The following is a 12,322-nucleotide window of genomic DNA, read 5'->3' on the forward strand; positions in this document are numbered from 1 at the left end:
AGATTGAAGTGCAAATATCAGATACCCATGTCGCCTTTAACTTTTGGTGTCACAAGCTTATCCATGAAGTCCAATGGAGGGAACACTTGTAAATAGAGCTTCCCCACCGGTATTAGCCATGCATGACGTAACATTCTTGTACACATTCTTCATGAGTTTGAAACATGTGAGCTCTGGTAAACAGTGAAATTGAAAGAATTTTTTCACAAATATTTCAGATTTTTTAGCAAAAATTGAAAAAACATTGCTTGTAATGCTTCATCACTAAATGGCATTAGTGGAAGACATGGCAAAAACACCGAAATTGATGCTCCAAAATGCTTTGGAAAATACCACATTTGGAGCATCAATTTTGTTTTTTGTTTTTGCCACATTTTCAGGAATGTCATCCAATGTTGAAATTTTACTAGGAAGCAAAACATTTGTCAATGTTTTCTAAAAAATGAATCTATTCTTATTTATTTATTTATTTATTTATTTTACTGTTCACCCAGCGAGCTCACATGAGCTCAAGGTCAGTTTAACTGCGTCCGGAAGGAAGGGCCATACCGTGCGTAAAGAGTCCAGTGACTGTGCAGCGAGGAAAAATGGCGTAGCGTGAGCCTGTGACACGACCTCACGTTATTTCTCCACGTCCCGACTGTCAGCTCACTGCGTATCTTCAGTTACAAGTGTTGCTTCATTCAGTTAGCAGACGTCTCAGATGGAAGAAGGCGAGAAGATCGGATGGCTCACAGGCTCGCCATCCCTGAAGCGTTACTTACTGTTCTGTAGCATTACTGTTTACTATTCTGTTGCCAGCTGAGCTATATAAGCCAGCGCCCTCGGTTGTAAACCCATGCCATTTGCTATGATCAAGAATCCCAAATACTTTACAACTAATACAATATATTCCTCTTGATACCCTATTCTCGTTCCTGGACGAACCCTAGCCTCGTTTTCCCCAAATCTCGATCTTGATTCCCTTTGGGGTACGACAAATGGTATCATGAGCCAGGCCGCTCCTCGGCGGTGCGGAGGACTGCGCGGGTGAATTTTTTTTCCCATCCTCCTCTCCCTGATTTCTGGCGACAGTGAGATCTGGCGTTGGGCGGCGGAGTTGGAGGCGATTGGCGGCGGTAGATCGTTCGGCGACAACTTGTGGCGACGGACTGGTTACGGGAACATATCGTTCCAGCAGTAAATTCCCAGGTCCGCAACAAGTGGTGTTGCATTGGTGGCGTATCTTCATGGCGGTGGCAGGATCCAGAGTTTAGATTGGGTTTCCGGTTCCTCCGGTTGTAAAATTCCTCTCTGAACTTCTGGGTCGTGATGGGGCGCTCGAAGGCAAGCATGGACGAGGGGGAAATTGCAGAATTGCTCGCTCTCAAGGGCGAGGTGTTGCAGAACCGAGATGACACTGCTGAGATGCGGGGTGAAATCGATGATCTGCGCAAGGATGTCCATGCCATACACCTCAAGCAGGACGCCATGACACAGGTACTGACAGGGGTGCAAGATGCAGTCTCCGCTCTCAACACTCAGTTGGCCACCATGGCAGATGTTCTGAAGAGCTTCAATTCCAACCGTGCTCCTAGTCCTGTACAACCCACTGCAGTCCAGCGAGCTCCTCCTGGTGACAAGTAGCTTGCTGGACAATCCTCAGCTGAAGCAGCCGATCCTGACAATGCTAGGCCACTTACTGATGAGTTGCGCAAACGTTTGGCTGTGGAACAGGAAAAGACCAAGCAATGTGCACTTCAGATTCAGCCTAATACCTCTTGTTCGAATACCAAACAGATCAGCTCCTCCAGGCTTTCCTGAACTACCTCCACGGGAACCACAATCAGGAAATGTGACACCAACAGCCACTTATCGCACAGCCCACACTGCTGTATTCAACAACTTTCAGCCACCAGCAGTCAGAACACATTGGGAAGATTTTTACAGGCAATATGAACAGGAAATGAGGACTCAATTTCTGAAATCTATCACTAAGGGGCCGCGTCTTGACTTTCCTGCATTCGAGGGCGACAACCCAGGAGGGTGGATTCGCCAATGTGAAAAATTCTTCCAAATGGCAGGCACCCCATCTGAATACAAGGTTAACTTGGCGCAGATGCACATTACAGGCAAGGTTGATGTATGGCTCAGGCGTTCATGGCTCTTAGCAAAAAAACCAACATGGTCATAGTTTTGTACTGAAATACAACACAGATTTTCTTCTTCCAGTTCTTATGATCTTCCAGATAAGTTCAATTCCCTCAAGCAAAATACCTTGACTGTTGCTGAATATACAGAACAATTCGAGGAGCTTATGGCAGATGTCCAACAAGAGAACCCACACATTTCAGAGAGCTGGTTTGTATGCTGCTATGTCAATGGATTAAGGTCACAGATCAAATTTCAACTAAGACCTCTCAGACCAGTGACATTGACTGATGCCTACTGGTTAGCAATTGACATGGAGCAAGGAGCACCTGTGAAGAAGCATTATCAACAATACACTTCTTCCTCAAAGACCACTACTGTTTTTCCTAAACAGCCCAGCAATCTTCCTGATAAACCTGCTGATTTTAAAGCACCTGCTGTTACTCAAAGAGCAAGAGAACCAGGAAAGTGTTGGAGATGTGGAGATCATTGGTTCCATGGGCATAAATGCAAACAAGCCCCTGTCATAAATGTTCTTACAGGTGAAATACCCACTGAAACCCCCGTTGAACAAGAAGAAATTGAGGAACAGGAACAAGAGGAACAACTTGCAGGAGAAGAACAGTGCATGAGGATTTCTCTGCAAGCTATGCAAGCAGATAGTGTTAATACTATCTCAATTGTTGTGACTGTAGGAGGCAAACAAGCAATTGCTTTGGTAGATTCAGATAGCAATTCTACATTTATGAGTTTACAATTTGCTCTCCAAACTTCTTGCACAATCATCAAGGATAAGACAAGGGCTGTCACTGTAGCTGGGGGTGGAACTCTCTGGTCTGGCTCTTACATCCCTACTACTATCATTACTGTTGGTAAAACACAGTTCGAGCAGCAATTCAGAGTGCTTGACCTCCCTGGACATGATATAGTCCTTGGTTTTGATTGGATGGCCCAGCACAGCCCTGTGGCTTTTTCTTATGATCCGAGACAATTAATCATCCATCATAACAAAACCACTCCAGTGACAATTCCAGCTTGTGAAACCTTGTCTGCAACTCAAGAAATTGATGCTCTGGAACTCAACAGACTGTTACTTAATGGAGCCCCTGCATTTGTCGTACAACTGGCAGAGGACACATCCTTCCTACCCAGCAAAGACATCACTCCCCCTCCAGAAATTCAAGAAGTACTGCAGTCTATTCCTGAGGTGTTTCAAGAGCCAACAGAATTACCACCTGTTAGGGAACTAGATCATGAGATACCACTAAAGCTTGACTCAGTTCCTCCTAATACAAGGCCATATAGAGTACCACACCGGCAGAAAAATGAGATGGAAAAGCAAATACATCAGTTATTACAGTCCAAAATCATTAGGGAAAGCCAGAGTCCCTACTCTTCTCCAGCAATCTTAGTTATGAAGAAAGATGGGTCATGGAGAATGTGCATTGATTACAGGAAATTAAATGCAACCACGATTAAAAACAAGTTTCCAATTCCTGTCATAGAGGATTTGCTGGATGAACTCCAGGGAGCCAAGATTTTCTCCAAGCTGGACCTCAAATCTGGGTACCATCAAATCAGGATGAATGAAAAAGATATCCCTAAAACTGCCTTCCGGACCTACTTTGGGCACTATGAATTTCTAGTTATGCCCTTTGGTCTCACAAATGCTCCAGGCACCTTTCAAGCACTCATGAACAAAATTTTTGGACCTTATCTAAGGAATTTCATCTTGGTGTTTTTTGATGATATTCTCATCTTCAGTAGAACTCCAGAAGAACATAAGGAACATCTTAGAATTGTATTGCAGCTGCTGAAGCAACATCAGCTGTATGCCAACCTGTCTAAGTGTGTTTTTGCAGTTCCTCAAGTTGCATATCTTGGCCATATAATTTCTGGTAATGGAGTTTCAACTGACCCCTCCAAAGTGGCAGCAATTGAAGATTGGCCAACTCCATCAACTCCCACTCAATTAAGAGGATTTCTGGGTCTGTGTGGTTATTACAGAAAATTTGTGAAGAATTTTGGTAGTATCGCCAGGCCATTGCACAATATTCTAAAGAAAGATAGCTTCTTTTGGACCCAGGAACAAACACAAGCCTTTCAAACTCTAAAAAAGGCACTCATCTCTGTCCCAGTACTGGCCCTCCCAGATTTTTCCTCACCATTTGTTCTGGAGACAGATGCTTCAAGCACTGGGCTGGGAGCAGTTATGATGCAGCAAGGACAACCTATAGCTTATTATAGCTCTGTTCTCTGTCCTAAGAATGCTGCACTTTCCACATATGAGAAGGAAGCATTGACCATTATGGAAGCTTTGAAAAGATGGAGGCACTACTTCTTGGGAAATGATTTGATCATTAGGACTAACCACCAGAGCTTGCAATTCATGACAGATCAAAAGCTTTCCACAAGCATCCAGCATAAACTCATGCTGAAATTACTTGAGTTCAACTACCACATGGAATATAAAAAGGGCAAAGAAAACATAGTGGCTGATGCCCTTTCTAGAAAGCACTCCTGCTTGGCTATTTCTTTAGCAACACCACAGTGGATAAGCAGAGGTTGAGAATTCCTACAATGAAGATCCTCACTGTCAGAAATTGTTGGAACAACTCCTCCTATCCTCATCTCACACTGTCAACAGGAACTCTCTGCACAATGGTATCATCAGACATAATGGGAAATTTATGTAGGAAGATGTAATGAGCTGAGAAAGAAAATAATGCATGCCTTGCATTCCTCTGCTGTTGGGGGCCATTCGGGCATGAAAGCATCCTACCAGAGATTAAAACAAGTGTTTTATTGGCCTGGCATGAAGAGAAATTTGGATAATTTCGTCCTACTTTGCCCTGTTTGTCAGAAGAACAAGGGACAGAACTGCCCATACCCTGGTTTTCTAGATCCTCTTCACATTCCAGATATGGTTTGGACACATGTCAGCATGGACTTCATAGAAGGTCTTCCCAAATCTAATGGACACGATGTCATCTTTGTGGTGGTGTACAGGCTCTCCAAATGTGCTCATTTCATACCCTTGTCCCACCCTTACACGGTTCCGACTGTTGCCAGAGCGTTCATCGACAATGTCCTGAAGTTGCATGGACCACCACTGGCCATTGTCTCTGATCGAGACCACATCTTCACGAGCAAGCTATGGCAAGATGTATTTCGTGCTATGGGAATTGAGCTCAGGTACAGTTCCACTTACCATCCTCAGTCCGATGGACAAATCGAGCGTGTCAACCAATGCATCGAAAACTACTTAAGGTGCATGACATCTCTGGAACCAAAGAAATGGGGACTGCACTTGTCCATGGCCGAGTACTGATACATTACATCTTTCCACTCATCCTTGAAGAACACACCATTCGAAGCACTCTATGGGGTTATCCTCCTCCTGATCTGCAGCTTCCACGGGCACTTACTAGTAACACCACTGAAGCTGCTGAATTCTTCATAGACAGGACTGTTATGTGGCAACAACTCAAAACTAATTTAGCAAATGCTCAAGCACGCATGAAGAAATATGCTGACCTCAAACGGGTGGAGAGACAGTTGGAGATTGGAGATATGGTGTATTTGAAAATGCAGCCGTACAGACTGAATGCATTCGGCGCCAAGTCTCACATTAAGTTACAGAGTAAATTCTACGGTCCATTTCGAGTGATCGCTAAAGTGGGTGCTGTGGCCTACAAACTGCTACTACCAGATGATGCTGCCATTCATCCGGTTTTCCACGTTAGTCAGCTCAAGAAACATCTGGGGCCGTTGGCAATTCCCTATGCAGATCTTCCTTTGGTTGGCCCTGATGGTCGCGTGCGCACTGAACCAAGTCTGGTTCTTGAAACTCGCCAAATTCCTCGCAATAATTTACCAGTGGTCCAGTGGTTAGTCCAATTGGAAAATTTACCCCCTGAAGACGCGTCATGGGAAGATGCTGATTTCATCAAGAAGACGTTTCCGGCCTTCTTCAAGCAAACGACTGCCGGGTGGTTCAATCGACAAGCTTCTTGAGGACAAGTTCGCTCTTAGGGGGTACTGTCAGCTCACTGCGTATCTTCAGTTACAAGTGTTGCTTCATTCAGTTAACAGACGTCTCAGATGGAAGAAGGCGAGAAGATCGGATGGCTCACAGGCTCGCCATCCCTGAAGCGTTACTTACCGTTCTGTAGCATTATTGTTTACTGTTCTGTTGCCAGCTGAGCTATATAAGCCAGCGCCCTCGGTTGTAAACCCATGCCATTTGCTATGATCAAGAATCCTAAATACTTTACAACTAATACAATATATTCCTCTTGATACCCTATTCTCTTTCCTGGACGAACCCTAGCCTCGTTTTCCCCAAATCTCGATCTCGATTCCCTTTGGGGTACGACACCGACCGTCTGATTTGGCGGTCAGGGCACGCTAACGTGCCGCGATGCGCCGTGCCGCGCCGCGTAACGGCCCTGTTCCCTCGCCGCGATCTTTTCATATACCGGTTCCGCAAGAATATTCTTTTTTTTAAGCTACCCCGCAAGAATATTCGGCATCGAACTCGAGATGATCTCTTATTGGGGCGAAAACTACATACACGGGCTTTTCACGCCGGGCCGTGGCCTAGAATGGATCTAAGAAGCTTCCAGAATTCCCGGCCCAGCTCACGCGGCAGCGAGGAGAGCCACTGGCGTCTGAGTGGCACGTCCTCTGCTTAAACGGCCTCTTCATATTCGGGAACCCTATCTATCTGGAGGCTACCTAATCCCCTCCCCGCCTGACAACCGCGGCCATGGCGTGCGCCTTCTCCGCCTCCACCGTGTCCACGGCCGCCGCGCTCGTCGCGTCCCCGAAGCCAGCCGGGGCGCCGCAGTGCCTATCGTTTCCCCGCGCCGCCGCCAGGCCCTCCCGCCTCGCCGCCGCCGGCTCGAGGACGGCCAGGGCCCGCAGCTTCGTCGCCCGCGCCGCAGCCGAGGTTTGTTGCGCCTTGATTCGGTATTTGTTTTTGCCATGGTACGTCTGTGAATGGAATTTTCACGTGTGTATGCGTCTCTGTCCGCAGTACGACCTGCCGCTGGTGGGGAACAAGGCGCCGGACTTCGCGGCGGAGGCCGTGTTCGACCAGGAGTTCATCAACGTAAGCCCGTAGCCAACTGCATTGTCCGTGCGCGTTTGTATACCAATTCGCTTACACGAGCAAAACTGTGCTCTACCCGGTTGATAATTCAGATTTTGGTGCACGATTTATTAACGCTGCAGCTGTATGTTTGGTCGGGGGTGTGATGTTTTTGATGGTGTCCTTTTGGTGTAACTACATACAGGTCAAGCTATCTGATTACATTGGGAAGAAGTATGTGATTCTTTTCTTCTACCCTCTGGACTTCACCTTCGTCTGCCCAACTGGTGCGTTAACCATCTTGCGCCCCGTGAAGGAAAACTATTCATTTCTGTCTGTCATTTCTAAACTGCATACATGCAAATTTTGCAGAGATTACGGCTTTCAGCGATAGACATGAGGAGTTTGAGAAGATAAACACTGAAATTCTTGGTGTTTCAGTTGATAGTGTGGTATGTTACTTCCCATCCATCTGGACACATAGCTGCTCTCTTGATACTATTCGTCTAGCTCTGACATGCATTAAGTGCCTTATCTAGAAATTAATTGTAAAGTATTCGGCCTCTTTTGGTTCATAGGACAGGATTATCGTAGGAATAGGAATCTTGTAGGAAATGAGATGACATGTATCTCAAATCCTATGAGTAGGAATAGGAAACAAGATGTCATTTGGTTGACACCAAAGGAATTTTTCCATTGAGTCTAGGCTCATTTTTATTTTCCTATGAAATGTGGAGGATAGGAACCAATCCTATGTAGGAATAGGAATCCATTCCTATGAACCAAAGGGCTCTAAAGGAAAAAATCCTATAAGAATCCTATCCTCTAGAAATCCTATGAAATTCCTACAAACCAAAGGAGGCCTTCATCTGTTTGTGTCAATGAATACCAATGTTCAGGACATCGCCTAACTGGCACCATATTGGTCGGGTGCTGAGTAGGGATAAATAGGCGAATTTTCCAGTTAATCGGCCAATAAATCAGTTAATCAGCTATTCGGTGACCCACACTATCAACTGAAACACCAAGTTTGGATTGTGTCAATGAATGCATGTTCTTTCTTCATGTGAAAATTGAATCTGGGCACGTTTGGAGCATAAGAGTTAACATTGCAGTCTCACAATGTTGGAGCTTTGTTATATCATTTGGATGCAGGGATGCAACATAAATTATGCCTTATGCGAATACGGTACTAAATAATGATCCGTATTAATCAGATAAATGGATCTATATTTTTTATTCCACGTGCTAAATATGCTCACTAACTCCATTGAGGATGAATGTAGGTCTATTGAGGATGAACATAATAGTTAACATTGCAGTGGTACAGTGCTGGAGTTTTGTTATATCTTTTGGATGAACATATGCAATGTAAATTATGCCTTGTGTGAATATGAGAGTAAAGAATGATCTGTATTAATCAGATAAATGGATCTAGATTTTTGCATTCCGTGTGCCAAATATGCTCACTAACTCCATTGAAGATGAACATAAGAGTTAACATTGCAGTGGTACAATGATGGAGCTTTTCTTTTGGATGAATATATGCGATGTAAATTATGCCTTGTGCGAATAGGAGAGTGATGAATGATCTGTATTGATCAGATAAATGGATCTAGTTTTTTGTATTCCACGTGTTAGATATGCACACTAACTCCATTGAGGATGATTTAGGGCTAAAACATTTATTTTCTTGTATCCCTTCTGCTTATAAAGTGCACCGTTGTAACCTATACCCAGAAAACTAGTGGCTGGTGCGCAAACAGTATTGCTACCCTGTCCTTTTCGTTTTGATCTGGTTTTGCATCAAGCATCTCATTTTATAGCATTATGGTCATTAGTCTCTTTAATTATTCTATGAAGTGATAAGTAACTGTGACATATATTAATCGATTTCACCTAGTAACTTCACACTTGAAATGCTTTCTGCTTGCAGTTTTCCCATCTTGCATGGGTGCAGACAGAGAGGAAATCTGGTGGACTTGGTGATCTTAAGTATCCGCTGGTTTCTGATGTCACCAAATCAATCTCAAAGTCTTTTGGTGTATTGATCCCTGATCAGGTATTACTGACGTTTGTTTTTGACCACCTGCTAGTTTCATATGAACTGCTCATTGCTCCTGGATATTTTGCTTTTATTATGCCTTTCCTTGTTTGTTGTGAAGTTTTATAAGGTTCTTGAATGTTATTTTTTACCAGGGAATTGCTCTGAGAGGATTATTCATCATTGACAAGGAGGGTGTGATTCAGCATTCCACTATTAACAACCTTGGTATTGGCCGCAGTGTGGATGAGACCTTGAGAACCCTTCAGGTAGAATAACAAGAGAAAAAAGAACCCTCTTAAATAAAGTGCATTTTCACGACATTTCTTTAATTTTGATATAGTACCTGACAGAGTAAGGATGCATGCCAATTTCTGCTTTTTAATTGTTATTTAATACTCCCTCAGTCCCAAAAATAAGTGACGTGGTTTTAGTTCAGTAGTATTGATCTAGTGTTTAACACAACAAAGCACGTACCTGGTAGCTATTAATGCAAACTGTAATATTTGATAGAAAAGGCGATACAAGTTTGTATAACCTGATAAACATTTTTCTTCATTGACAGGCTCTGCAATACGTCCAAGAAAACCCAGACGAGGTCTGCCCGGCAGGATGGAAACCTGGGGAAAAGTCGATGAAGCCTGACCCTAAGGGCAGCAAGGAGTACTTCGCTGCCATCTAGACGCGTCCTTTGCACTCGCTGTCGAGTTTTGTCATGGCCGTTTCTCGGTTACATGTGTTTTTGTGACCCGAGTTGTAGTTATCACGCGTACAATTGACTCTGTAATTTCTACAATAAGGGTTTGTCTGTGTGTGGATCTTCCCTGCTCCAATTTGGAAAGAACAATACAAGATTGGAAATAAAATCTTATCTTATGTCAGCCAATGGCTTTATTTGGAATTGATCATGGTCTGTTACAAATTTTGATGCTGTGAAGCTAATTGGAGTAGTAAAATTGAAATGTTAATGCTACCACTACCTCCGACCCATTAAAAGTGTCGCAGTTTTGAACTAACCCCAGTTCAAAACTAGTTGAAAATTGTGACACTTATTTTGGGTCAGAGGGAATAGGTTTTTTCTTGAGATTTTTTTTTGTGCTCTTAGTGGTGGACATGCTCATCGCTTTCTGTCAGCTCCTGAGCCCGGCCCAGCAAGCCTGATGGGAAGGTGGTAACATTCAGCCCAAATGACTTACTCCGTAAGTATCATGCCCCTTCCATCTGTTTCCATCGCAAAGCTAAACGGTGATGAATCTTGTTGTTTCTCTTGCGTGTAGAATACATAGTGGTGGGAAATGTTAGTTACTCATCATGGTGGTGGACATGCTCATTGCTTTCTGTCAGCCCCAGAGCCCGGCCCAGCAAGCCTGATGGGAAGGTGCTAACATGTAGCCCAAATAACTTGCTGTAAGTATCATGCCCCTTTTATCTGTTTCTATCATAAAGCTAAATGGTCATGAATCTTCTTGGTTCTCTTGCGTGTAGAATACATCCATCTGGATGGCCTTTACTTTTCGATCAAGCTCGTTCTTATATGCATCTGCCTCTTGTTTGTGGGGGGCCTGGGGCAAAAAGAAGGAAAATGAAAAAAAAATGGAGCTCCAAAAGCGCAAAGTGGTGGGCTGGAAGCGGTTGCTGTCGCTGAATTTATGCAGCTCCAAAACCATCTTCTATATTTTGTTCAAGGTACTCTCTTCACCAACTTTTCATGCATAGCAGCCTTTAAAGCAAGCTGAATAATGCATATGGTGTTCTTGTCTCAGAGTAAATCAGCTAATAGCTCAGTAATACGCCTCTTGGGAGGGAAAAAGGAGCATGACAGGTGCTATCTATCCACCATCTTATATACATATCTTACTTATAATTGCACTGGCAGAAGCACAGGTGTCCTTTCTCCATTACCTTGTAGAGGTAGCATAGTGGCTCTGCGGCAGCTTCTGCTCCCATTAGCAGCGCGCCAGAGGTATGAAAATGCGGAAGCTTTCCTGCAGATAATGCCACTTATGCACTTTTTTAGCATCCACTCTAGCTCCACTTTAAAAAGCTGCCTGCGGCAACACAGTGCTTAGTGCTTGTTTAATCCCTGGGCACACCAAACTGCCCCTTTGCCATGAAAGATCTAAACAGCAGCCTAGCTAACCGCTGCCTCCATTAAGTAGCTATACTAGTACGTAGTAGACAGAGAAAGAAAAAGAAAAGAAAAGATCAAAAGAAGGGCATGCAGTGATTAGGGTTTCTTTTCTGCTTTTGTCTTTGTGTTTTCTTTTACAGTAGTAGTATTTGCTGCTCTTCTCGATCTCTGCTCGAGTCGTTTCTCAAACTGCGTATATACTTTTTCTCCCTTGAAGCGCTCCTTTTGGGGCGAATGGCTTTGTGATGATTAGGGCTTGGCCCTTTTGCTTCCCTTTTGGGTCATATGTGACCAAAGATTTCTTTGACTGTGACCACTACTAGCTCAGATTAGTTTGAACACATCATACTGTGCACACACCACACTACTACACGGCAATGCCAGAATCCTAGAAAGAAGCTCATAGCTTGCTCTCCTCAGGTACTAGGAGCTTAGGAGAAGATATAACTAACTGGTAAATAGGTTTGTCTGGTACATGCGGTTGTGAACAGAAATTCACAAGCGCATTGCAGCGATGAAACTTAGATGGGATTGTGATTGATGATTGAATGATAGGATTTCTCTTGGGCCGGCGGCGTGAGCGGGAAGTCATGCGTTTCTGATCCTTTTGTTATGGACGGCTGATCACTCGGCCCCTTTTCGCTCTTCGTATCCCCATAAAGAACATTGTCCGCGCACGACTTTTGATGCAAATGCACACAGTAATGACCGGTCAATGATGCTGTTAACCTGGCTTTGTTACATGCTTTGGCTTTTCCCTGACAGTTAATTCTGCTCCTAGTGGCGCTAGCGTACGTACCATTGCAAACCACTTGAACACTCCTGCTTCTAGGAGTTCTCCCTGGCTACGTACTAATTGTTTGTACTTTGAAGGCGTTTGCAACTCAAACATCACTAGAAATACATGCATGCTGTTATTATT

The 12,322-nt window shown here is 44.1% G+C and overlaps 3 protein-coding genes across 3 annotated transcripts; all 3 read left to right on the plus strand.

Moving 5' to 3' along the window:
• The first annotated feature begins 1,311 nt into the window (after window positions 1–1,311).
• LOC147985614 (uncharacterized) lies at window positions 1,312–4,699 on the plus strand. The gene is made up of 2 exons (XM_087541659.1): window positions 1,312–1,622; window positions 2,212–4,699. The coding sequence occupies exons 1-2, from the start codon at window positions 1,312–1,314 to the stop codon at window positions 4,697–4,699; spliced, it is 2,799 nt and encodes a 932-aa protein (XP_087397785.1).
• A 950-nt stretch (window positions 4,700–5,649) lies between these two features.
• LOC147985615 (uncharacterized) lies at window positions 5,650–6,147 on the plus strand. The gene has a single exon (XM_087541660.1). It carries the CDS (start codon window positions 5,650–5,652, stop codon window positions 6,145–6,147), a length of 498 nt encoding a protein of 165 aa, XP_087397786.1.
• Window positions 6,148–6,810: 663 nt separating this feature from the next.
• On the plus strand, window positions 6,811–10,150 carry LOC125538186 (2-Cys peroxiredoxin BAS1, chloroplastic). Its single transcript, XM_048701467.2, has 7 exons — window positions 6,811–7,084; window positions 7,172–7,246; window positions 7,431–7,512; window positions 7,598–7,677; window positions 9,162–9,287; window positions 9,425–9,538; window positions 9,835–10,150. The coding sequence occupies exons 1-7, from the start codon at window positions 6,902–6,904 to the stop codon at window positions 9,949–9,951; spliced, it is 777 nt and encodes a 258-aa protein (XP_048557424.1). The 5' UTR covers window positions 6,811–6,901; the 3' UTR covers window positions 9,952–10,150.
• The last annotated feature ends 2,172 nt before the right edge of the window (window positions 10,151–12,322 follow it).

Source organism: Triticum urartu, chromosome 2A (assembly GCF_056163025.1).
Source record: "Triticum urartu cultivar PI428250 chromosome 2A, HENAU_Tu73, whole genome shotgun sequence".
NCBI lineage: Eukaryota > Viridiplantae > Streptophyta > Magnoliopsida > Poales > Poaceae > Triticum > Triticum urartu.

Excerpts from the sequence above, each read along its gene's own strand:
- LOC147985614 (XM_087541659.1), top strand. The coding sequence starts at position 1,312 with ATGGGGCGCTCGAAGGCAAGCATGGACGAGGGGGAAATTGCAGAATTG. Across the intron at positions 1,623-2,211 it reads CGAGCTCCTCCTGGTGACAA|TTCTTATGATCTTCCAGATA; the intron begins GTAGCTTGCTGG and ends TTCTTCTTCCAG.
- LOC147985615 (XM_087541660.1), top strand. The coding sequence starts at position 5,650 with ATGAAGAAATATGCTGACCTCAAACGGGTGGAGAGACAGTTGGAGATT.
- LOC125538186 (XM_048701467.2), top strand. The coding sequence starts at position 6,902 with ATGGCGTGCGCCTTCTCCGCCTCCACCGTGTCCACGGCCGCCGCGCTC. Across the intron at positions 7,678-9,161 it reads GTGTTTCAGTTGATAGTGTG|TTTTCCCATCTTGCATGGGT; the intron begins GTATGTTACTTC and ends TTCTGCTTGCAG. Across the intron at positions 9,539-9,834 it reads AGACCTTGAGAACCCTTCAG|GCTCTGCAATACGTCCAAGA; the intron begins GTAGAATAACAA and ends CTTCATTGACAG.